Consider the following 27,013-nt stretch of genomic DNA (forward strand, 5'->3'; position numbering starts at 1 on the left):
AATTTCAAAAGGATGTTAGGGTATTCTGAGAGTGGAAAATATGTTCACGTTTTAGAACACTGTGCATGTCTGAAAGTTAAACAAATCAGAACTACCTACCAATGAACAATACGGTTTTGCCTTGGTGGACTCCACCACTGCTTGCCTAAACGTTAAGAGTCAAAGTGTGTTCTCTATCAGCTGGGCACCTATCCTGGCACTGTACATTCACACCAAAAAACCCTCTTTCCAGTGCGTGTTACTCATAATGTGCTCAATCAGACTGACTCTCTGCTCCTTTACGTTCTACGGTGAATTAGGAAAGGGTCTGTTAAAGGATGATACAGGCCATTCTTTTGTGATGGTCTGCAGTTTTCTCTCCCAATACATTTTCTTTTATTTAGCACTTCCATTTTTATCCTGTGTTCTTCTTCGGCCATCTCGCACTCTCTTTCTATTTGCTGTATTTTTGCCACATGAACTTCATTCATTTGGATTAACTGCAGTTGCAAAATTGACATTTGCTGATGATGTTCTTCCTCATGCATCTTTTTCAGAGCACTTTCCTGAGATGCTTTACTTCTGTAGTTCTTATCTGCTGCTATTCTGACATCAGAACACGAAGGCTCAGGTTGGGAGGTACCTTCACATACTGGGAAATGTACCAGCTCTTTCTCTTCATCACAGAGTTCTCTATTTGAGACAACAAATGACTCTGCAAAACATAAGAGGAAAAAGTATTATAGTATTCCCTTATTCTCCCTCAAGAAACATGAACTTGTGATAACATAATTATTGGTGTATACATCTAAACCTTGTGCTTCCGTACCATAGTACAGGAGCCACTATGTAATGCAGCTCTGTTACAGACTACTAAGTGCATAATTATGTAAACTGAATCACTTTGGGTTCTGTTGGTAGACCTCCATGGCTACAATGGGAACCCAGAATACCAAAGTGAATGTAGACATTTATAAGTGGATACCTAAATTTAGGTGACTGAGCCTGAAGCAGAACCTTAATGCAGCTCTTCAAGCCAAATCCATGTGTGACTTGCAATATTTTTATGAAAGATTTGCATGTCAGGTGAAGAGCTGCATCAACATTAATACCAAGAGACTGAGGGAACACTAGGAAGAATTCTACTTATTCCTTCCTTATCACTACTGTAGATGCTGTAAGCGCAGTGGTATATATTTTTAGGAAAGAATTACATTATTTTAACTTTGAGAAGGTTCTACCAATTCTTCTGAAATAAGAGAAACTACTCATGGAATAAAATAGTAGCCACTGCACATAAGGGTCTCAAAATACATTCCTTTACAAATCCTGTTGACTACTTACGGTAAATACAATTATGAAAGAGACATTGTAAGAATGTTATCTAACAATGTAGTTACTGTTGTCTTTTGAGCAAGGACAGTCTTCTATGTGTGATCCTGACATAATAAAGATTGCAAGAAACTGCTGTAGCCACCCTCCCTTCTGGTTTTGGATTATTCCTTCTGTGCATGTTTGCCAAAGAAAAATGTAGTGCTGAACTTTTTCAGAAAGATCATTCTCCCATGTGGACTGCAGTGTGAAATATGGCTTTATGTACTCTTTTTAGTCCTTGAAAACCAAGGAGAAAAAACCTACGGGGAACTCTTGCAGCAGACAATTGTGTATCAATTTGCTACTGGTGGCTTTTTTTTTTTTTTTTAATGCTCAGACAACCTTTTCTCAGCAAAACGATACTTTATAAAGAATCAAAATATCCTTGGGACTGTTCTCTGGAAAGCCAGCATGATAGCTACTGTGATGCTTGCCACAAAAGTAGCAGATATGTCGAAAACTGATGAAAAAAAAAATTGAGTAAAACCTCAGTTTAACTCCTGGGGGCCTAGGGAAATACAGGGAGTCTAGTAATATCATAGCTCTGAAATTACTTTTCTATAACCAGCAGTCACAGTTAAGTGGAGAGATTTAGACTGCTGAAAGAGAATCACGGGCAAAATCACATACAAAACAACACTACTCGCATCAGTACAGTAACATTTATACCTTGACTAGAAGCATCAGGCTGATATTCAGAATCTTCTTCTGGTGGGCTCTGCAAAAAGTACATTTGCTCAGGCATTATGCTGGCAATCTTCTCTTTCCCTATGATGTGAGTATTTATAAGTGGACTAATACTTCTTTTTACCTTCTCCCGCCTTTCATGTGCCATTATCTTTTTTGTCCGTGCCTTGATATTTTCCCAGCATTTCTTTAACTGTTTGAAGTCTCGCAGTGATACACTGGGCTGTGAATTATATTCATGAGCTAGTGCTTGCCAGGTACGTTGTTTCAGAGCAATAGTTCTTGCATCACTTTTTTTACATTCAAGCACGTATTTGTACTTTTCAACTAAAGCAAGCAGCACACTCTTCTCCACTTCTGAGAAGTATTTAGCAGGCTTTATTATTTCGTTTTGCATTTTCTACTGGTTCTCCAAGAAGTCAAAAATCCTATGAAAACAATGTTGAAAGCAAAAAAACAAACACAAATTAGAACTGGCTACAGTATCAGGAAACTGTTTCAGCAAATAACTCATAAGTATAGCTTCTCATTCTAACACACTTTGATTTCTAGAGTAGTGTATGAGTAGCTCTAGAGCACATAATGAAACATTCAGGTGAGATATAGTACAATTATATGCTGTTTTCTATTGCCACTGTTACACAGTTACATTAGTATACCATAACGAGGAGAAAGGTCCTGTCTTCATCACAATTTGTCTTTACACAAAATACTCAGTATTCAATCTACTTAGTAACTTGGTTTTAATAATTTGTTTTCCTATTCATTGCACTTTGTTACACTCAGAGAGTTTTCAAAGCCCTGAACTGTGGAATAAGTTCTGAAATCCAGCCCTTGATAGCTTCATGTTTAAGTCTGAAGCCACCTTCAGCAGGTTTGGGTTTTCTCTGCTACGCAAAAGACAATCTTCCACCCTTGCTGACTGCGTATAACTAATTTCTCCCCTCTGTCTACAATATTTGAAAGTTGCATGAGAAATTATAGTAAGAAGTTATCTCCTTAAAGAGTTCTGTCTTGATTCTCCCCCATGTTCAGCCCTCCTTGACTGACATTCAATAAGCAGCAGGATCCCGACCAGTATTACAACACTGAGAAGAGGCAAGGGTTGCAAGAAGATATGAATTAATTACAGAAACTAAGGGCTCTGAAGGTTCAGGTCCTTTGCCCTTGACTGCTGACTCTGCATGTGTGGCACTCTTCCTTACGCTTGCACTGCTGAGGAGGTCACTCTGAGGAGCAAACAACCAGGTTATAAAGTTTTGGCTTCACTCAATACGGCCACTGCGATATAATTACACCACGTTAACAACCGCCTCTCTCCTCAAGCCTAGGACTTACGTAGTCAATAGCCAAAGGGTATTGACAACTGGGAATTCTTAGCCATAAAAAAAATGAAAAAAGTAGTGTTTCCTTGACTTACTAACGCATGATTGTACTGTAAAATGTTTGGTTTTTTTTCTTTTGTCTTTCCACACTCTTTCCCATTCCTTCCCACTACAACTGTGTAGCCCCAACTACAGAAACTTCTGGATATTTAAATAGAAAAAGGGGAGCAATGCTGTCTTAGCTCACATTTCTTCTGGTTTTAATCAAAAAACTCAGTGATGGAACATACATAACGAGGTAATTGGTTCATATTCCTAACAGTCTAGGACTCTCCCAAAATGATTTTTCTAGTATTTTGCCCATTGTTTCCACTATTTCCCTCGTAACACTATTTTCCCTTGTAACACTATTTTCCCTCGTAACTATTTCCCTCATAATTACTTGTAGATGCAATAGATACCACCATCAGATTTCTTCTTTTCAGTATTTTTTTCCTTAACTCCACTACACTAGCACTCTCTTTGTACCATCCTTGTAATTCCTTTCCACAGTGATTCTCACCTCTTTCAGTGAAGGCAACTACTCATATTTACAAAGAAAGCTAACAAATTCCAGCTAATATCAAAATGAGAGAACCCAACTCTGACATAAGAACAGGAGCTTTCTCAAGCAGCCCATAAAATACGACAAAACCCAGCAAAACACAGAGGAGTCAAAGACTAGAGAAGGCAGTAGAACAAAGCCTAGAATAGCAAAACTGAAACAAAGTGAATAGAAATAACTTAAAACTCAGACTATTACTTAAGTATGTTAAGTCAGTAGCAACAGCCAAGTTGTACGCCTGCTGAGAAGAGGCAACAAACACTCAGATTGTACTTTCTGTCACTGCTCAACTGGCTAAAAAACGAGCACCTACTGACCGGACAGTTGGCACCTACGTGGTTCCTGGCTAGTCACAGTTCTGCCCTCTCTTACCAAATGCTAGTGTCATGAGGAAACGGGAGAGCTGGAGTTTTTGCAGCAGACAGGATTTAGAGGACAAAGGGAAAGATCCATAGGAAAGGAGACTTTACTAGTTCTGCTCTCATGGAATAGCTTGTTTATTTTGCAAGAAAGAAAAAGGTGGAAGAGGGATGAGAGCTGGGTGGCTGAGTGTAAGGAAGACAGTTCCCTGATCCAGCATTTCCTCCATCACACTATGTCAAGATATTTATTACTCTGTGAAAAAAAGTCACCCCATATGTTGGTGACAGGAATTCTTAAACATCTATAATCCCACAGAACAAACTAAGTGTATGTAAACAAACTTGAAAGTATCACATACCAATCATTCTAATGTCTAGGTCTAATAGACAGATGAGAACATTTGCTTCAGAAGTTCCTTAAATAAAAAATAAATTAAAAAAATAAGCAAAAAGTCAGGAAACAGACATCCTAACAAAGAGATACTGCAAACTGGCAACAGTGCTCCATGAAACAGCTCTGAAAACATGTAAAATAAAAGAGATCTACAATGAAACCGACTGTATCCTACTAATCTATTTTGCTTACATATTTACTGTACCATTCCAAAACATTGAGCTGCTTTGGACAGCTGCTGAAATTAAATTCTTGGGACTAAATATTGATGCTTCAACCTGTCTTAGCCTCAGTTTCACTGAGGAACAAGATGAAAAAGCAGTCCCACTTGCAAGTCATGAGGTCCAATAGCTTATGACCCTGAAAAAACAGGATCAGAGACTCCATGTGATCAGAAATTGCTGATTCTGCATTCTGCTTCATTCAATTCATTCATTCGATTAATCGACAGTGGGATCAAGTGCACCCTCAGCAAGTTTGCAGATGACACCATGTTGTGTGGTGTTGTGGACACGCTGGAGGGAAGGGATGCCATCCAGAGGGACCTTGACAGGCTAGAGAGGGGGGCCTGTGAGAACCTCATGAGGTTCAACAAGGCCAAGTGCAAGATCCTGCACGTGGGTCGGGGCAATCCCAAGCACAAGTACAGGCTGGGCAGAGAATGGATGGAGAGCAGCCCTGAGGAGAAGAACTTAGGAGCGCTGGTTGATGAGAAGCTCAACCTGAGCCAGCAATGCATGCTTGCAGCCCAGAAAGCCAACCGTATCCTGGGATGCATCCAAAGAAGTGTGGCCAGCAGGTCGAGGGAAGTGATTCTGCCCCTCTACTCTGCTCGTGTGAGACCTCACCTGGAATACTGCATTCAGCTCTGGAGTCTCCAACACAAGAAGGACATGGAGCTGCTGGAGTGAGCCCAGAGGAGGGCTACGAAGATGATCCGAGGGCTGGAGCACCTCTGCTATGAAGACAGGCTGAGAGAGTTGGGGCTGTTCAATCTGGAGAAGAGAAAGCTCTGTGGTGATCTTCTTGCAGCCTTCCAGTACTTAAAGGGGGCCTACAGGAAAGCTGGAGAGGGACTTTTTACAAGGGTATGTAGTGATAGGACAAGGGGCAATGGCTTTAAACTGAAAGAGGGGAGATTTAGATTAGATCTAAGGAAGAAATTTTTCACTCTGAGGGTGATGAGGCACTGGAACAGGCTGCCCACAGAAGTTGTAGATGCCCCATCCAAGGCCAGGTTGGATGAAGTGTTAAGCAACCTGGTGTAGTGGAGGGTGTCCTTGTCCATGGCAGCGGTGTTGGAACTAGATGATCTTTGAGGTCTCTTCCAACCTTAACTATTCTATGATTCTATGTAAATCTTATTTCTAGCCTTGAAAAGGTGTGAGAATCTCAGGACAAAAATCATGACATGTTTGTATGTAGAAAATCTCTTTAATTAAAAAAACAATGGATTTTCAAGAACTTTGGAGACTAAGTTCAAAAAGTTAAACAATTATACTAGAACTTATGGATTCCAGGTGCTAAATATTTAGCTACACAGACTGGCAGAGATCAGCTGTTATCAGTAAATATTTAAAACATTTCCAAATATGACTTCATGTATATTAACAACCTATGTACTAGGATAAAAGCTCATCTTTCATGGATGGAGCCAACAGCAAACCCTTAAGTATCACTTTCATACCACACTGTCATTTATTACTAATGTTTTTACTGTGGTAGCATCTGAAATCCCCAGTCATAAGCTCAACTACTGTACATTTAAAAATGGACACATAGGTCCTGCTCTGAGAAGAGTACAATATACTAGTCTTCCCTTCCCCCATACACATTCCTAACTATTTTTTTCCTGCAAATACATACTGTACTTGTATCCTTTCCACAAAAAAGCCAGGATTATGATCTAGGATGCATAAAAGAACTCAAGAACTGGTGAAAGCAGTTTAATGCTCTTACTACACAGAAGAGTTCTTGAAGATTCTTTTCAAGCTTTTACATGCTTAGCCTGCTTGCTTCAATATATTAAAGCCCATTTTTGAATAGGTGAACAGAAAGCACTCCGAGATGTCGGAGAACTTAGAATACTCAGAAGTTGCAGCAAAATACCACCATATATTTATCTTCACCTCTTTTTCTTTATGCATCTCAATTACCTTCTGGCAGCCCACTGCTCCTGTGTGGAATATGAGAAAGGACTCTCACAAACCCAAACGATTTCCATTTCAAGGCTAAAAGATCCTTCCAGGACATACACCCAGGATATAATTTAGGCTGTAAGAATCTGTGCTGAAATGTAAGTAGTTTATTGTGTATAGCTCATACAGTAAAAAGGATTGATTTGGGAATGTTAAGGCACATGAGGACAGTTGCACAGTAAATTCTAAGAAACAAAGAATGGAAGCCTTCTTCCACTCTTACAGGTGTTCAGGCTCTAAGACATGTGCAGTAAGGAAGTACTTCATCCTAAATATCTTCTTCGGGCATGTCTCAATTCACAACTTGTCTTGAAACAAATCAGTGCCTAAGTACTCATCCTGCCACACAAACATTTATTGCTTTAAAATAATAATAAAAAAATAATCTCAACTCCTCGTTTTTACTTTGAAATGTTGCGTGGCATTCTTCTTTTAAAGATTATAAAGAATGTGCTGTGATCTGCTGGAAGGATATCTTGAAAAAAAAATTACACATGTGAAGAAGTGCACATATGCTCATAAATACGTATATATGTATTATTTTGCCTGCACACACATAAACATACACCCAAACTCCAACCAGTTGCAATGAAGTCCATTTAAAAAAAAACAAACCCAAACTTCAAATTGGCATGCGTGAGCATTTTTAGTCTCTGAAATATTATTTAGGCATGAGAAAATGCAAAAAAAGAAAGTTATGGTGGAAGACTTAACCCAAATGTTAAGGTTACATTAACCAAATCCAAAGAAAATAGTTGGCTAGCAAACTGTGGTCACTTATGGTGTGGAAAAGGATTTCATTTACCAATGCCAAGAGGATTACTACCAGAAATAGTTAAGGAAGGAAAAAAAGAAAATTTACTTCTCCAACTTTAATTGCAGATGAAGCTTTACGCATAGTCGGTAATCAATAGCATTGGAAATCAATCATAATTCTGTCCTTTTCATCCAGTGTTTGCGGGTGAAAGAAAGGCATGGAAATGCAATGACCCAAACTAGTCACAACAGGTTTATATCTCATTTGAATGACAGAACCAGCAGTAAACAGTGTCCTTCTTCCTCAAATGTTACGTTTTCCTTACAGAGCTTCTATCAGAGTGTTCCAGGCCCGACACTGTCTACCTTGAGACTTGAAATCACTAGGTAATTAGGTGCATATTACAAATATGAATGAGATCTACATGAAAACCGTGTTACATAGAATCAGATTTAAAAAACAAAAGACCCTCTTTAGGTGCTTTCCCCCCTTGTTTTAACACAAATTACTAGTTATCATGGATCATCCAGCAAATGAGCAAAATAATCTCTTAGTAGAAATTCACAATACTTCGCCTAAATTGATCCTGGCAAATTTTATATACGCATATACGTATATGTATTTTTTTTTTAAAAAAAATATATAATATTACATTACACGTACACATACAGAGATATATTTTAAGCGGGTCATCCCGCTACCTATGGAGGACATCCAAAGCAGTTTGTGCAAAGAAAGGTAATGGACGCAGGTTGTTATTTCGAACGATTGTCTAGAATTCACTAAAAATAGGCATAAACAGGAATCCTACCAGACTCTCCTGCACCCGAACTTCTCAAACATTAACTCGAGCTTGTTTTTATTTCCTCGCTAGCTCCTCTTCTGCTTGAACGAGAAAGGAGAGCAGGTCCCGGCTCGACAAAGACGGCCGCTCCACCCAGGGCGGGCATGCAGGCTGCGGCGGAGGCGCCGATCCAGGGACATCTGCCGCGGCAGGAGGAACGGCACACGGCCACGCCGTCACCCAGCGCCCGCCGAGGCCGCGCTCTGCGGTGCCGGCGGGGACAACCCCGCCCTGCAGCGCCCTGCCTGCTCCCTGCTCCTAACAAAGCGCCGCCGAGAGCTGCCGCTGCCGCCGCCGCCGGCTCCGCTCCGCGCCGCTCCCGTCCCCTCCCCTCCTCCCCCTGGCGCTGGGCGGCCCGGCCTGCCTCCCTCACCTCCTCGCCGGCAGGTCGCCGGCACTCCTTCAGCTCCCCGCAAACCCCGCGCTGGATTTCCGCCTCTCCAGAGAACGGGCTGCGCGACGCCGGCCTCTCCCACGGGAGAGCCGGGCGGCGGGGCCCGCTGTGCCGCGGGGAGGAACCGTCCCGGGGGACGCTGAGCGCCTTCAGGTGCTGCGGGGGCGGGGGGGAGCGGGTGTGTTCCGGGGAACGACGAGAAAACACCGAACGGCGGCCCGGAAGGGAGCAGGCAGCCCTGTCCGCACCTGCCGCGGGCGGAGCTCCCAGGCTGCACGTCGCTAGCGCGACACCCTCCCGCGCCTCCGGTGCGGAGCCGGGCGGGGGTCTTTGGCCCCGTCCGTCCCGGTGCAGCAACACAAGACGCCAGCTCGGGCTTTACCGCCGACAGCGCCCGGCGGAGCGGCGCGCGTGTGCGCCAGCGCCCCCGGCGGCGGCGGCGGCGGGAGGAGGCGGGGCGGGGTGCCGCGCCGCGGCGCTCTGCTCCGCTCTCTCTGCCGCTCTCCGTCTCTTCCCGCTGGCGCGGAGCTCCCGGTCGTCGCCACCGTACCGTCTCCCGGGCTGGCCGGGCTCCCGCGCCCCTTCCGCGCCTAACGTGACGCAGTTCCCGCCCGCCCGGTGCGCCCCGGGCCCCGCCGGCGGCGGCGGTTGGGAGCGTAACGGCGGGCGCGCGCGAGCAGCTGGCGGGAGGCGCGCGCCTTGGCTCTCCCTCAGTCCCTTCCTCTCCCCGGGTGCCTGAGGAGGAGCGGAGAGCCGCCGCGGCGATCCCTGCGGCGGAGACTCGCCTCTCTGCTGGGTCGGTGCGGTAGCGGAGAGTGCCGGTGGCCGCCGGCTCCCTCGGCTTCCCTGAGTGCTGCCCGCTCCCGCGCTGGGGTAAGTTGGGTGCAGCGGCGGCGCGGCGGTTTCCCTGGCTCCTTGCGGGAGCAGGTGTCCGTCCGTCCGTCTCCCGGCGGAGCTGGAAGTGCCGGCAGGGCCACTTGGCCGCGTCGAGCGGCGCGGGCTCGGCGGGCGGCCCGGGGCCGGCTCGCTTTCGGGGCGCCTCCGTTCGCGGGCGGTTTGCAGCTCCGGGCCCCCCTTCTCCGCCGTCCGGAGCGGGGCCGGGCGTTCCGGGACAAAACCCGGCCGTGTTCCCGTTAGGAGCGCGCGGGTGGGGCTGTGGCTGCTGCGCGTCATCTGTCCCGGCCCCTGCGTGCGTCTCAGTCCTTGGGAAGAGGGGAAGAGCTTGAAATAGTTTGGATTAGTTTTGTTTTCAGGGTGTGCGTAATCTTCTGGTGGCTTTGTGTTTCCTGAGGGGAAACTCGTGGAGAAGAAGTGTTTCTTTCCACGCTGCGCTTTTGCTGTCAAGTTAAAAATACGATCGTTAGCCTGGAGATTTAAATGTTGAAAGTAACTGATGGTGAGGCACGAATCAAAATTGGAAGATGTATGAGCATTAAATAGGTGGAAAAAGAATATGAATGATTTTATGAAGGTAAAATAACAGTTTGCAATCTTTTTGCAATTTGCCTAGAGTTTCCTTATCATTTAAAGATTAAATATGGATCCTGAAGCTGAGATAAAGAAACAAGTAAACCCTTTCTACTGCAATGTAAGTATTCCTTACTGAAAACTGTAATTAATACAAAATAATTTTGGTAGAACAAAGTTGAACTAAACCAAATGTGAACTTTTTTTTTTTCTCGAGCAGAATTGATACATAGCACTGGGGTCGAAGTTATTTTGCCATCTTTTTTTCATGTTTGACTTGGATGTGTGTCAGGAACCAACTTATTAAAATGAATATTTTAAATAATATTGTGCTTTTCTAAATAAAAGCATTATTTTAAAGTGGAAGATGAAACTGCAACTCCTGTTAAAAAAAAAAAATCCTAATTTATCAGGTTCTCAGGTTTATTGCTGTTGTATTTAAGCATCTTGATTTTTTTAGAGGAGGAGAAAATATTTGGACTACCTTTGTTCATTCACATTAATTTAAACGTAATCTGCTCCTGTTCTGAACCAGCCCAGGCATAAAACAGCAGCATTGGAGAACTTTGTATGCATGTGAGTAAGGCAGGCCTCAAATGGATCAGAGTAACCGTGTTAGTCTGGATGCGGCACGGAGGAGAACTGGCTACCCTTAGGCAGGTGTACTGGCTTGTTACAGTTATGCTGCGCCTCTGGTTGGGACTTGGTTAATAGTGTGTGAAGATCTTGGATCTGTCTTTACTTACCCCCACAAAATATGCTATGAGATAGCTACAGAGTTCTGGAGGCATCTGAAATGTTTATGTGATGTGGAAATTGCTTTTGATTACACTGTATTTGGGTGGTCTTGGAGCCTCCTAAGGAAAAGTTCTAGAAGCTACTTTAGTTTGTCTTTAGAGGAATAGTACTTGTGTAGAACTTACCTATACTGACATTTCGATAGCCGATTTGTTTTGTTTTGATATCAGTGTTATTTTTTTTTCAATTGGTTTGTGTGCAGTGCTAGAAATACTTCTCTTTAACCTAGATTTGCAAATCTGGTGTGCTTCTGCATTAAACTTGCAGACTCACTTCCTTGGATTCAAACACAAGACGGTAAGATCAGTTTTTGAACATACCTTTTGTCAGATTTTACAGATTTATTTATCAGTAGAGTATGGGTTTGAAATCTAATTTTTAATGTAGTGTTAAAACATGCAATTTCAAATATTTAGCTAGTTTTGTTGCTTTACCATTTTGTTTATTTCAGTGAAGTAGAACTTAATTTTGTTCATTGGTCCTATCAGAAAATGTTTTTACAACTTTGTGTCTCGTATTCTGGATTAGTAAAGGCAATACATGAGAATATGTGACTTAATAAATGCAGAATGGAATTATTAAATCATAGGCAATCTAGGAAAAAAGATGTATGTCTCTTTCAAATTTCATGTAATTATCTATTCACCTGAGATAATCTGTGATGTTGGTGTTAATCTAATTTATTTTATAAATAACTAAGTGTTTGCATTGTTATGTTTTGAATCTTAAGTGGCTTTCTTTCTTTCTCTTTGGTTGATGGCTTGGTAACTTAGGTTGAAGAAGCACTGAAAGCTCATGGCATTGGTAAGTGCCAGATTTTTTACTTCCTGCTCTGTTCTATGCATCTGCTTTTCTCCCTATTTCAATGTAGTTTAAGAAACAAACAAGAAAAAGACTTTCAAGACTTGTGCTTTAAGACCTGTCTTGTGTTCTTTAATGACATAACTATCTAATCCTACAGAAATCGATCTATAATATGAGCAAGAGGTATGCAAAGTTTATTAAAAAGCCCTAGCTACAATAGTACACTAAAGCTTTGAGAAACCTTAGAGAATCTTAGAGACCTTCAGGATTAAAAATATATTAAAGATTTAAAATATATTTTAGAAATTTATTTTTGTCATGGTTTAACCTGGTTGGCAACTAAATGCTATGAAGCTGCTCCCTCATCTTCCCCCACCCCCAGAGCATGGGGAACAGACTCAGGGGTTGAGGTAAGAACAATTCAATAATAATAATAATAAATTGAAAGTAATAATGATAAAATGATAATAATAATATGAACATGTATATATATAATGATAATAATATATACAAACAAGTGATACGCAGTGTAGCTGCTCACTACCCAGTGGCCAACCCCTGTCCTGTCCCAGCAAACGATCCCGAAACAGGTGAGTCCTGACACTGCAATCCCAGATGAGCGAGAGGCCTGAAAGAGCACTCTGAGAGACCGAGAGAGTCCCACAGAAGAGAGCTCCTCAGAAGGGAGTTCCCAACTTCCCACTCCACCCTCATCTATATACAGGGCATGACGTTGCGTGATATGAAATACTCCATTGGCCAATTTGGCCCTCAATCCCAAGTCTAAGTTCAAATCGTAAGGGGAGTTGTGGGTCCTTTGTCCTGACCTTGCTCCCCCCCCAGCCTGTTGTGCTCCTGCTCACTGGCAAAAACATGGGAAGCTGAAAGGTGCTTGATGTCTCAGCACCAACTATAAACATCAGTGCACTATCAACATTCTTCTCATAACAAGTCCCAGACTAAATCCAAAACACAGAGCTATTCCATCTGCTAAAAATTAACTCCGTCCCAGTAGAAACCAGGACAATTTTTAAAAAAACTATGCTGTTTAAAGCATGTAGAAATACTTTTTTCTGTATATACTTTACATTTGTTTTTTAAAAGAACTTATTAAAAATATCTTAATTAGCTGAAGCAAAGTACTTTTAATAGGTTTAATATATTATTAAACTTTGTCCAGGTCTTTATGAAATGATTTGCTTCCAGAGGAATGAAGGTCTAACTATGTCCATAATTGTTCTCCTTCTTCTGTTTCATGATGCACCAAAATGTATTTACAGATTTGTACAGTGCACTGCTCTTAGAATTTGATTTGAAAGTTGTGGCCCAAGTATACCTATTCATTGCACTGACCCAGTCTGGAAATTTTTGTACATACTGTAAATGCAAATATTTAGCAGCCAGACACTGCTGAAGTAGATGCCCTGAAGTGTTTCAAGGTGAATGAATCAGCAGATAGTCATGTCTTTTCATTTCTTCTCTTTTTTTTTTTTTCTCCAAAGGATTGGTTGACCACTAAAAAACCTGATGAGTTCTAGTGACCAGAATACGATTCGTGTATAGTCTTTGTAGGTTTATCTTCAGAGCATTTTCTTTTACTATTCTGACCTTTTGATTAAGATCATTTCAGAAGGTTGGTGGTAATACAGCCAGTATTAAGTAAAATCTAATTGGTAGGAACGAGCTGGTTCAACACCATTGTTGTCAACACAATATAGTTTGTAACTTAAATACTTGAGAAAAGTTTTCCTGAAGGTTATCTCTGTAATCAAAGCGTATGTGACTCTTTCTGATGCAGTAGTATAGGTTGAAGCCTTCAGACTCTCACATTCTATTTAGGGTTTATTGTAAGTCTTATGCTCAACTTCTTATCAATATCTGGTGCTCTGGTTACCCGGGACATAGAGAAGGCTGAGGTACTCAATGAATTTTTTGCCTCAGTCTTCACTGGTAAAGCCTCTTGTCTTACCACCCAAGCTGTGGAAAGAACTAGCAGGGACTGTGAGGATGAACCACCGCCCACTGTACTTGAAGACCAGGTTCGAGAACATCTGAGGAACTTGAAGGTGCACAAGTCCATGGGACCTGATGAGATCCATCCGCGGGTCCTGAAGGAACTGGCGGATGAAGTTGCCAAGCCACTGGCTATTGTATTCGAGAAGTCGTGGCGGTCTGGCGAGGTCCCCGATGACTGGAAGAGAGGGAACATAACCCCCATTTTTAAAAAGGGGAACAAGGAGGACCCGGGCAACTACAGACCGGTCAGCCTCACCTCTGTGCCTGGCAAGGTCATGGAGCAGATTCTCCTGGGAACCATGCTAAGGCACATGGAGAGCAAGGAGGTGGTGGGTGACAGCCAACATGGCTTCACCAAAGGCAGATCGTGCCTGACCAACTTGGTGGCCTTTTACGATGGGGTGACAACATCGGTGGACAAGGGTCGACCAACGGATGTCATCTACTTGGACTTGTGCAAAGCTTTTGACACTGTCCCGCACGACATTCTTCTCTCTAAACTAGAGAGTCATGGGTTTGATGGATGGACCACTCGGTGGATAAGGAATTGGCTCAATGGCCGCACTCAGAGAGTAGTGGTCAACGGCTCAATGTCCAAGTGGAGACCGGTCACGAGTGGCGTCCCTCAGGGGTCCGTGTTGGGCCCGGCCCTCTTCAACATCTTTGTCGGTGACGTGGACAGTGGCATGGAGTGCACCCTCAGCAAGTTCGCCGATGACACCAAGCTGTGTGGTGCCGTCGACACGCTGGAAGGGAGGGATGCCATCCAGAGGGACCTCGACAGGCTGGAGAGGTGGGCCCGTACCAACCTCATGAAGTTTAACCAGGCCAAATGCAAGGTCCTACATCTGGGTCGTGGCAATCCCAGGCATAAATACAGACTGGGTGGTGAATGGATCGACAGCAGCCCTGAGGAGAAGGACTTGGGAGTACTGGTGGACGAGAAGCTCAATATGAGCCGGCAATGTGCTCTTGCGGCCCAGAAGGCCAACCGCGTCCTGGGCTGCATCAAGAGGAGCGTGGCCAGCAGGTCGAGGGAGGTGATTCTCCCCCTCTACTCTGCCCTCGTGAGACCTCACTTGGAGTACTGCGTCCAGTTCTGGAGTCCCCAACATAAGAAGGACATGGACCAGTTGGAGAGGGTCCAGAGGAGGGCCACGAAGATGATAAGAGGGCTGGAGCACCTTTCCTATGAGGACAGGCTGAAAGAGTTGGGGCTGTTCAGCCTGGAGAAGAGGAGGCTCCGGGGTGACCTTATAGCGGTCTTCCAGTACCTCAAGGGGGCCTACAGGAAAGATGGGGAGAGGCTGTTCAGGAGGGCCAGTTATGATAGGACAAGGGGTAATGGTTTTAAAATAGAGGGAGGTAGGTTCAGGTTGGATATTAGGAAAAAATTTTTTACCATGAGAGTGGTAGAACACTGGAACAGGTTGCCCAGAGAGGTGGTGGATGCTCCATCCCTGGAGACGTTCAAGGCCAGGTTGGACAAGGCCCTGAGCAACCTGATCTAGTTGGAGATATCCCTGTTCCTTGCAGGGGGGTTGGACTAGATGACCTTTGAAGGTCCCTTCCAGCCCTAACCATTCTATGATTCTATGATTCTATCTGGTATTTTAGTAAGAGATAACTTGTAACAGGGTTGAGGGGCGTTTAAGAGATGAAAAATCAAATTTGCCATTAGCTGGTGTTGTTTCAGGCACTACTTTATTTATTTATTACCATGTAGTAAAATGCTGAGCTTTCTGAATTTCTGAAACTCTGTTGTTCTTCTTGTCCTTAAGTGCATGCATTAAGCCCCTATTCAAGGAATAGCAACTTGCTTCCCTTGCATGCTTGGCATTCCACTCCCAAACACACAGAATCTCATCTCACACAGATCTCCCTGTTCCCTCCCAGGTTCCTTAGTGGCAGATCATGCTACGTGTTTATCTCTGTCTTACCTTTCTGAAGGGTCTGCAGCCCCAGCCCTATCACTTGCCATATGTGGACAGAAAAAAATATTTGATAGGGGAGAGCATAGCTGCAGACCTTTTGGAAAGATGGGAAGGTTATGGGATCAGTTGAGTGCCCTGGCTGGCAGCATGTGGGCTAGCAGTTTAAGGACCTCAAGTTCAGTGAATTTAAACTGAATTGCTGTTATGTATTGGATTAAAGTAGTCCTGAAATTTGTGAAATAAAACTTTGTTCATTATAGAAAAAAAAATATTTGCGCCATAGTGAATCAGTCAGGCTTCTCCCTTGTTGAAGGTTGTCTTATATATAAATTGCTGCCAAAATTACTTAAAATTTAAGCCACTATTTAATAATTCAATTTTGTGATGTGTGCTTGAACTCATGTTGCGCAATAACTAGTGGCTCGATTGGTCTTCCTCTTTGTCTGCTTTGTTGAATTGCCTGACATTAAATAATTTCATTGTTGTTTGGTGTAAATGTTTTTTGACCACTTTTTGGAAAAAAAAAATAATCTCATAGTACCTTCAAAACTAAACATAGCTTGTTTTTCTCATGTCAGCAAAAGCTCAAAGAGTTTTCTTTAAAAAAATCCATTATCATACCAAAATGTTTTTTGTACTTACAATTTTATTTCCTCTTCTGGTTTGTTTTTATTTAGTTTCAACTGCAAGTGGCTCAGGGGAGCAAGTGAAAACACCTGTAAAACTTCCTGATTATGGTAAGAATGTTTAATTAAAAAAAAAAAAAAAAAAGAAAAAGGAAAGAGGGAGAAATAAAATATTTTGAGGTACAGTGTTACAAGTGATGTGTAGACCTTACCAGGTCATTGGGAATTTGTTTCTGATCATTGCATTTTCCATCTGCAGTAATATTTTGTAATAATACTTAAAACAATGTTTGTAAACAAAATGCCATAAAAAGAGTGGAAATAGGATTGGAGGGATAATGTTTTTCAATAACTGACTGAATTTATGATGTGGGGCCATATATGAGCAGGGATTCACTTGAATGTGCATTTCTCAGCATGTTTTCTCTAGGCCAAAGGTGAAACTCAGGAGTTCATTTCGTTTGGGGGGTTTTTGTGGTGTGACTTGAGACTTTAAAGACTGACTGATAGATGGATGATGTGGGATTGTGTAAAATTGATTTTATCTTACAGTGAAAACTGAGCCAGAGAGGTTTCAGGGACAGACCTTGGAAGAACAGCTTAATACGTGTAAAGATTCAGAACCTGCACTTGGTGAGGGTTTTTGATACTGTAATTGTTTGCTTTTGTGTGATCTGTACCTTTAAAGAGTATTGAGTAATTTTCTTTAAACTGTAAAATTAGATAATGTGTAATAAAATCTTAGTAAGTTTACATTGGGTACCTAATAGTATGATATGAAAGTGACTGATCTTAGTGACAAAATCCTTGGATTTGGTCTGGAATATTCTTTGTTAGGGTAGATACTACAGGTTGAAAGTGTGCTCTAGAAACAATCTGAGGTGATATGATAGAAAGGAACTTTGACTTACATGATTGTTACTATTCTTTGCAATTTAACTGCCAATCCTGCGGAGGGAAGGGACAGTGGAGTGCACAGGAAAAATAACTACAGGCCATATATTAAAATACATTCCCTTCCAAATAGTTACGAAAGAATTGTTGCTGTTAATTTTTTAGGTGATTTTTAAAAGAAAATTATCCAGTTCTATGTGATAAACATAAGGCATCTTAAAGAAATTCAGTTTTGTACCTCTGGTGTTAGGGAAGTCTAGACACCCAAAAGATAAAATAACAAAATAACGATGAATCTGAAAATCTTGATTCATATGTTTGGCATGCAATAGTAGTAGTTTCCTTTAATGTCTCTTTTGTAGCTAGCACTGATTATTTGCTTCAGCAAACATAACATTTCCTAACTTCTTTTTATCCATACAGGGCTTAATTATATAATTGAATACCGATCAAAAGACAATTTCCCTTTTCTCTATGAATGTCAACTGTGCCACTGCAAAACAGGACTGAGTAACATGTTCATGCATGTTTGTGGTTCTAAGCATAGACTGGCATACCTGGTAGGTTTTGAAAGGTATTTTTTGAGGGTTTTTTTGGATGTAGTAATTTAAGTCGGGAATTTGCTAGTCATATTACGATTAAAAAAAAAAAAGCTGTTACATAAGATTTTGTGAAAATGCCTGTGTTTGTGTTGCAGCTGTGCAACTTGGTTTATGCTGTGATAAATGGATTTAAAATTCTCCTTGTCAGTAATGTGTATATCTGTCCACTGTCCATTGCTGACACTCGAGCTTTTAGTTTATTCTGTTTCAGTTGACCAGTAATGCCAATAATGAAATCCACAGCTAAAATTGACTAGAAGTAGGTTTTTGGCTGAATTTTTTATTACCTTAAAGCACTGGATCAATGAAGAAATTGTTCCATCTTTCAGATGCTTTAGACTAAAAGGAACATAATTATAAATAAGCATAGTATGTATTGGATAGAGGCTGTGACTTGGAACGAGGAGGGAAAGAAAAGTTTTATTCCCAGTTTTGTGGGTAGACAAGCCATGTAAGTTGTGTGTCTGTTCTCTGGAAGTTTGCAAAGCTCTTAACGTTCATGTCAGCCCATGAATGCTTAAATACAATTTGCTTTGAACTGTTTATTTTTTTCCATAAGTTTAGACAAATGAGGCTGTCCAGTCTTTGAGTGTTTACTTGATTATATTTTTTTAGGATGGCCTTTAACAAAATTGAGAAAGCAATATTCTGAAAAGTATTTTGATAGTTTCCATGAAATATCTGCTCAAAGTCAGTATTATATCCCATGTGTCTTAAAGTCATAGAAAGTTGTTGAGTTCATATGGCATTTTGAGGCAGTTTTAGAGCTAATGTTGTTATTGGGTGTATTGTGATGTGTCTGCAATGATATCCTTTGTAAACACCATGCTGTTTCTGGCCATTAATTCAGATGTATATGCTGAGTGAGACTGATATTGGTGGTTTTGATCTTGTCAGCTCTTCTATTTCTTGTACATTTGAGCTGTTTATTGGAATTCTGAATTTTATGCTTGTTAACTGCCTCTCTGTTATATTCTTAAATACTATAAATACAGTAATATTAAGAAGGATAACTTTAAAGTCATGCACCTGGGATGAATTAACACTAGGCAGTGGGACAGGAAGGAGACCAAATGGTTGGAATTTGCTCTGCTGAAAAGTAGCTGGGTGTCCTGGTGGATAACGAGCATAACGTAAGTAGTGTACCTTGGCATCAGTTAAGGCTCAATTAACAGCAAATTGAGCTATACTAACAAGGGTATAGCCAGTAGATCAAGGGAAGTGATTACTTCCCTGTTCTTGATAGTTGTTAGGCCATATCTAGAATGTTGTGTCCAGTTTTGTGCTACTGCAGACAAGAAAGTTATTGATGAACTTGAGCAAATCCAGTGGAGAGCTGCCAAGATGGTCTGAGGGCTGAAACACATGCCCTGTGAGGAGAGGATAAGGTAATGGGGCTTGTTCAGGCTGGAGAAGAAAAAGCATCAGGGAGATCTAATAGTGGCCCCTCCAGTGCCTCAGGGGAGGTTATTAAGAAGGCAGAATCAGACCCTTTATGGAGGTGCATTGCAGTAACATAGATTCATACAAGGGAGTTTTGTGCTTCATTCAAGGAGGGAGTTTTTCGCTGTGAGGTCAGTCAAGCATTGGGGCAGGTTTCCCAGAGATGGTGGAATCTCTGTATTCAGAGGTTTTTAAGACCCAAGTGGACAAAGCCCTGTACAACCAGTTCAGCGTTCAGTGTCAGCTCTGTTTTGAGCAGAAGATTTGGCTTCAGTCTCCTAAGTTATTCTCTGGTTCTATACACAATCATTTTAATGTATTTATAAAAATTGATTTATCTGCCATGATTATTAGCTGTGCTAGCTCTGGAAAGAGTTGCGTGAGATAAAGTATGACTTCAAGATTTTAATATCCTTATTTTCTAGAAACAACATTATCCTGAGATAGCAGAATCTGATGAAGTTAAGGGTAAAGGCTCCGAACTGAACAGAAAAGTTAGGCAAGTTGCATTAACAATTGAGAAGAAAGAAGGAAGAAAACAAATAAAGGTACGTTTCTTTAAGAATTCCAGAAGTTTTGTTTTTATTAAAAAAAAAAAAAAGTCATTTCTGTTATGGTGGGCAGATCTGCTTTGGATGGTAGGAAAATCTTGCTTTTTAAACCTTTATTACTAGTGCTTTTTGTCATCTTAATAATTTTTCCAGGATTACTCGGGACACAGTTTCCCATTGGTCAGTCCCATCATAAATACTTCTCTTGTTTGAAATAATACTCATGCTACCTGAGTCTACAGAAATATGACTCTAGAGTGCACAAATAACACCAAATATCTGTTTTAATATTTAATCAATTGCCAGCTGGGGGTGTGTGTGTAAAGTAACTTGTTTCATTGTTGCTGGGAAACTATTACTTTTCTGAATTAGTTTCTGCTTTGTTGGCACCTTATGGCAATTCTCAGAGGCAGGTGAAAATTCTTATAGTACAGAGGGAAGTGTGGAATTTGCAGGTAGATATGAGATTATCAGCAATGCCATGAGATCACAGAAGCACCACAAGCTTAAATTCTTGGGGAGCTGCACCCTTGGAAGCATGTTCTTATGAAGATATCTTCATATTGCTTTCTGTTGATCTTTATACCACAATGGTATTTAGAAATGTTTACCACCTTTACCTTGGCAGGTCATTGGTAAAATTTCTTCTTGAGGTGTAGCTTACCGCTCTGATTCATGACGAGCTTACTCGGGTCCTTAGTGTTCTTTATGGTGTCGTTGTGGTTTAGCCCAGCTGGCAACTGAACGCCATGAAGCTGCTTGCTCACGCTCCCCTACCCACAGGGAATGGAGTAGAGAATTAACGGGGAAGAGGGGAGGAAGGAGGCTCATGGTTGAGATAAGAACAATTCAATAATAATGATATAAAATTAAAAGTAATAATGATAATAATATATGACTATATATATGTATAATGTAAATAATATATACAAACAAGTGATACACAGCATAATTGCTCACCACCCAGTGACCAGCCCCTGTCCTGTCGCAGCAAATGATCCTGAAACAGGTGAGTCCTGACACTGCAATCCCGAATGAGTGAGAGGCCCGAAAAGAGAACGAGAGAGAGAGAACTCTGAGCGTCCAAGAGAGACCTCGGAAGAGCCAGAGCTTCTTCCTGGTCAATGCTTATCTATAAATTGGGCATAACATTGCTTGATATGGAATACTCTGTTGGCCAATTGGCCCTCAATCTTAAGTGTGAGTTCAAGCTGTAAGGGCAATTGTGGGCCCTTTGTCCTGGCCTTGCTCCCCCCCAGCCTGTTGTGCTCCTGCACACTGGCAACAACATGGGAAGCTGAAATGTGCTTGCTGTGTCAGTGCCAACTATAAACATCAGTGCACTATCAGCATTCTTCTCATAACAAATTCCAGACTAAATCCGAAGGACAGAGCTCTTCTAGCTACTAAAAACTAGCTGTCCCAGTCAAAACCAGGACAGGTAGACATTAAACTTGTTTTCTCTGTCGACTTCAATGTCTGTGAACATCCTGCTTATTAAGCAGCGTTTCTTGTCAAGACCTCTTGCTGATGCTACTTAATGCGTGTAGACTGTGTCTTATCATAGAATCGTTAGGGCTGGAAGGGCCCTTCAAAGGCCATCTAGTCCAACTCCCCTGCAAGGAACAGGGATATCTCCAAAAGCAGAGCTCACAATGTTACTGTGTTTAAGCTCCCTATGTCCTGCCCAACTGAGAAAAGACCCGTGCTTCTTTCTATGTGATTCTGTCAGAGCTAGGCTGAAGGATGAGTGCCTGTAATGATCCTACTCTTTTTTGATTAAAAAATAGATGGGAATATTGGAAGATCAAGTCTTCTAGAACAAATGCTTTAGAAGGGAGAGTCTTCAGATCATCAAATTCAGTCTGTCTGTATATCCTTCATTTTTAACCTCTGCTTAAAAAGAAAACCAAAACTGACTATTGGTAGCTTAATTCAAATTTCTCCTTGACTCAAGACTGTATATTTTACTTGAGATTTATGTTCACGGATATAGAAATAATTAACTCCTATATTTTGTAGACTTTTGTTTTTCTAGGAAGTTTCACTACATCCATAGCAAATTCAAAATCCACCCCCGATTTAAGGAACTTTTAAATAGAGTGTGCATGACCTGGTTTAATTTTAATGCTATATTTTATGAAACCGGCTATTTGGTGGTTTTGTTGGGGATTTTTTTGGTTTTATTTTTTTTTTAGCTCTAACAAAACTTTAATTGTGGTAAATAAGCGTCAAGGTAAGTGACGTACTGACTTTTCGAATATTCATTCAGGGATTTACATGTATGTGTATAATACTCCTTATCCTTAAAAATATATATTTAACTCTGATGAAATACCTGTGGAATAATTTTATCCACAAAATAGCTAATATAAATGGGTTTTATTTTTAGGTAGTTAGAGATGCTCCAACAATGAGGAGGAGACGGCAAGAATGTAAGTGTGCTCAGTGGGATGTAAATTGTACATTTCTAATTAGAGTAAACTCCCTTTGATCTAAATCAACTTGATCTAGGGGCAAATTGAAAGATTTGGTCAGTAATTGTTGTGTGTGCTTATGTTCTAAGCTGCATTTTGTACGGTTTATATTGAAAATTTGATGGATGAACAAGTTCTTCCATGGGCAACATAACAAGAGACATCTGTTTTACATGGCTTTGTTCTCTCTCTCTCTTCCCATCCCAGTCCCCTTTGCTTCCCAAGATCCTTTACCTACAGTTTCTTTTTATCTGGTAACTGCTCTAGTCTCGGCAGTGCCAGCTACTCCTGAGTGTTTTGGTGAACTGGGCAACAGGAGCAGGTTGGAGCTCCATGCGAATATTTAATTTGCAGTCCAGAAAGCCAGGCAGAGTTTTAAAAGCGTCTGTGGAAGAAGACTTCCTGTTTTACTAGCCATTGATGTTTACAAAATTGTAGGAAACTGGTGCCTGTGAGCCTTCTCCGCTCAGTGTCATTGTTCAAAACTCATTGTAGTAAAATGTCATCCAGATGGACTGGCAGTACAATTGCATGCCACGTTAGGAAACAGTACAAAATTGCTATTAGACTCTCCTTCTCAGACCTGCATGAAAAATAAAGATTTGAATTCAAGCTAATGTACTGAATTTTAATGCATATTAATATGTACATGGTGTCTTAAAATAGCTCAATAGAAGTAAAGAGAAGATTATATCCACAATGATCTAGATTAGCAGTATCATACTCAGAAGAGGAAAGATCCATTTTGACTCTTGGGGAGTGTTTTGAAATAAGTTAATTCCTATTCAAATTGTGTTTCTAAACTGTATCTATTGATTAACGTCTAATTTTGCACATGGCTATGTGGCATTCTACTATATTTATAATATTTACATCTTTTAAGAAATTTATGTATATAATTATAGCCAGGCTATAAAATATTTAAAACTTTGGTTTTAATTTGTAGTTCATATTTAGTATGCTTTCATATAATAATACTGATAAAATTATTCTTAATGTTTGTAACTAATAGTACACAGGAACAGAGCTAGTTGAAATTGAAGTGCATGCAGTTTTAGAACCCTCCTCTATCAAGATAATACCCATTGTGCTACATTTCAAGCATGTTTGTCTAGATCCTAATGCAGATGACAGTCCTTCAAAAGCTAAAGCTCAGCATGTGGATATGTCACTTAGTAATGAAGAAAAAACAGATTGTAAAAAAAGGGACGGAAAAATGCCAGAGCCTATTCAAGGTAAGAGAAAAAATGATATTTTTTTTCAACTTTTACCAATGCATGGATTATTTATTCAGTATGTGCCTGTTTATAGCTTTTATAGTTACGTTCTGCTATAGCAGGTTGTCATGGTTTAGCCCGGCTGGCAACTAAATGTCACACAGCTGGTTGCTCACCCTCTCCCACCATCAGGAGATGGGGAAGAGAATTGAAGGGGACAAGAGAAGATGACTCATGGGTTGAGATAAGAACAAAATAATGATAATAAAAATAATTATATATGAATATATATATATAAAATGATAATAATATATGCAAACAAGTGATGCACAATGTAATTGCTCACTATGCAGTGACCAATGCCTGTCGTGCCCTGACAAATGATCCTGAAACAGGTAAGTCCTGACATCGCAATCCAGGATGAGCAAGGGATCCAAAAAGAGAGCGAGATAGCACTCTGACAGTCCGAGAGTGACAGGTCTCAGAAGAGCAAAAGCCCTTCTTTCTGGTCAACCCTCATCTATATACTCGGCATGACATTGCATGATATGGAATACTTTATTGGCCAATTTGATGCTCAATCCTAAGTCTAAGTTCAAATCATAAAGGGAGTTGTGGACCCTTTGTCCTGGCCATGCTCCCCCTCAGCCTGTTGTGCTCCTGCCACTGGCAAAAACATGGGAGCTGAAAAGTCCTTGATGTCTCAGCACCAACTATAAACATCAGTGCACTGTCAACATTCTTCTCATAACGAGTCCCAGACTAAAACTAAATCACAGAGCTCTTCTAGCTGCTAAAAACCAAAAAAACTGTCACAATCAAAACCAGGACACAGGTGAATTTGTGCAGTGTATGGATGGGTTTGGGGTCCGTGGCAGAGGAAAGAATAATCCCAGTGTTTGTGAAGAAAATGGTCTGGTTTTACTGAACATCACGGGGTATGTTAGAACAAAAACAAGACAAGATTGATAATTAGAAATTTTTACTATGCGTATTTTTTGGAGGAAGGCACGGACTCCTTTTGGGCATATTAAACTGTTCCTTGTTGTCAGGAAAAAAAAAGGGAACAGCTGCATGCCAGACTGTCTGTTTAGAGCACAAGAAAAATAAAAAGGAAATAGATGGGATAGATTTTTTTTTTTTAACGACATCTGAAATATTTGACTAATGCTTATTTTCTTGAAAACAAAACTAGAGTTCAATATAAAAATCGGTGAACACCATGCAACCGAAGAAACATCAGAAGTTGCTGCTTGATTGTAGACTTAATGTCTTAAGGTGTGATTAGGGTTCTGTCTAAATGTGTTATAATTCTCATTTAGACTATTCTGATCAGAAATACAAACTTGTACTTCATGGCTGAACCAAATCTTTGATTTTTAGATTCAGTTTTTATTTTGTTTCTTCACAAGATTTTCTACACAAGATATCTTACTTTCATTCAGGTTTTATCTTTAAAAAAATTCTAAGCAAAGATGCTTTGAATGAGTGTCACTTCTAAATGAAATGTATACTGATTTTGTTATTTAGATGGAAAGAATCTTCAAGAGGAGCAAGAAAAAAGTCGGTAAGAACAGGCAAAACCAGATGAGAAGGTTGAATCTAATGAGGCTGTTGAAAGCAGCAAAGGCAACAAGACTGAAGAAGGCAACAAAGGCAAAAACTCAGAAAAGTAAAACAAACAAAAAAAATTCACCACGTTAAACCCCTTGAAATTTACTCAAAGGAAAATGTAGATGATAACTGTCTGCGCTGGATTTGCATAGAGTGTGCTGTGAGGAAGAAAGGCATGCTATAATAGTAGAATGCTCGTCTTCAGAAATTGTGCTTAGCTGTAAACTCCTCCCATCAACAGAAAACCTGGTGTATGGAAAGTGACTTCAGGTTTTGCTCTGGATGCAACTAGTTGTTATATTTAACTGTGTTATACTTAAGGCATAATCCTCATTTATTACAGGTTCAAAAAGAATGTTCTCACGTGGTTTAAAAAACCCCTCTGTTATGGGTTCATGTCAGATAGTTAGGGTGGTATATGAACTGATTTTAGAAGGAAAAGATAATCAGTAAATAGCTGCAACAACTGGGGTTCATCTTTACAAAAGATTTCACGGAGGAACAATAAGCAGCATTGTGTGTGGTTCTAAAATGGTGAAACTGTGCTTGCTGTTTGTAAACATCTTTATTAATAACAGTATTGTGAGTTTAGTTTGAACTGTCAGCCTTTGTATGAGGGGGATATCTCCAACATCAGGCATCTTTGTGCAACACCAGGGGCCAAAGCAAAAAGCGTATGATAAAGGATATGCACGCCTCAACCCAAACATAAGACTTTTGTTCTGACAATTGGTTCTCTGGTTTTGCTCTAATGACATTCTCTTGGAATGTTTCTTAACTTTAAACCGGTAGTCTCTCTCCCAGACATGGAGGGCTAGCACTTTTGCTTGTTTAGTGTTACCCAGTAAAAGGAGAAATTTTCTTGTTGCTGTAATAGCTTTTTGTAGGACTTTTGCCTCTCTATGGGGCAACTATTATGGAAAAGGATTAATTGAAACCAGATTTAAATCCAGGTTTATGAATCTTTATGTTCATTTTTTCATGCTTTCAAATAACTGTAACAGCTCTTAATCTGAAGAGTGAACTAATTTGTGAAAACATCAAAAATAGGGAAGTAGTAAAAGCTTAGATATCCACATCTGGAAATGCTGCTATTTCTACCTGACACTGATTGTTTTTGTGCAGTCCTTTACTTTAAATTTTAAGAACAGCACACTTTGGAAAATCACTTGATGTTGTACTTTTAATCCAGTAGTTCAGGTAGATCCTGGGTAGCTATGAGCAGCCAGGTGTTTCAGCAAGAGACTGATTTGGAAGTTAGTTACTAAATTAGGACTTCAGCTTGTTCCTTTACTGTTTGTTTTTGTGAGACTTCTGAGACACATGAACTCAATATATAGGTTCTTAAAGGAATAAAGTCAGGTTTTCATTGACAGCAAGCAGTCAAATGACGTTTCCACTTAAAGATTCTGCAGTATCATTCTGAGAATTTCGATTACTCCTAATTTCTTTGTAGTGAAGTTCTGCATAGACAGTCGTCTGAAGATGTAAATTATTTTATTTTGAGTTCAGTAAAGGTATCATCTGCTTTACTACATTTTGATCCCTAAGAAAGATTTCAAGAAAGAAGAGGGCTTAGGCTTGGTGGTCGTATGGTTTTGGTTAATTTAAAAAAATACAACCACTCTCAGCCCTGGTTCCTGGGCTTGCAA

At 40.7% G+C, this 27,013-nt stretch overlaps 2 protein-coding genes across 2 annotated transcripts in view; one reads left to right on the forward strand and one right to left on the reverse strand.

Annotated features, from left to right (window-relative positions):
* Positions 1 to 227: 227 nt before the first annotated feature.
* Positions 228 to 8,523, reverse strand: MSANTD3 (Myb/SANT DNA binding domain containing 3). Its single transcript, XM_009977373.2, is given in 4 exon segments — positions 228 to 377; positions 380 to 694; positions 2,023 to 2,468; positions 8,492 to 8,523. Coding segments are annotated over 4 exon segments (885 nt in total). The 3' UTR covers positions 228 to 285.
* Positions 8,524 to 10,067: 1,544 nt separating this feature from the next.
* Positions 10,068 to 27,013, forward strand: part of LOC147528996 (uncharacterized) — a 28,047-nt gene continuing 11,101 nt past the window's right edge. Inside the window, 10 exon segments of the mRNA XM_086608516.1 lie at positions 10,068 to 10,510; positions 11,413 to 11,480; positions 11,957 to 11,987; positions 16,615 to 16,674; positions 17,116 to 17,196; positions 17,881 to 18,017; positions 19,928 to 20,050; positions 22,446 to 22,488; positions 23,646 to 23,765; positions 25,278 to 25,419. Coding sequence (XP_086464642.1) covers positions 10,456 to 10,510; positions 11,413 to 11,480; positions 11,957 to 11,987; positions 16,615 to 16,674; positions 17,116 to 17,196; positions 17,881 to 18,017; positions 19,928 to 20,050; positions 22,446 to 22,488; positions 23,646 to 23,765; positions 25,278 to 25,419 — 860 coding nt within the window. The 5' untranslated portion in view covers positions 10,068 to 10,455.

Source organism: Tauraco erythrolophus, chromosome 3, assembly GCF_009769465.1.
Source record: "Tauraco erythrolophus isolate bTauEry1 chromosome 3, bTauEry1.pri, whole genome shotgun sequence".
NCBI lineage: Eukaryota > Metazoa > Chordata > Aves > Musophagiformes > Musophagidae > Tauraco > Tauraco erythrolophus.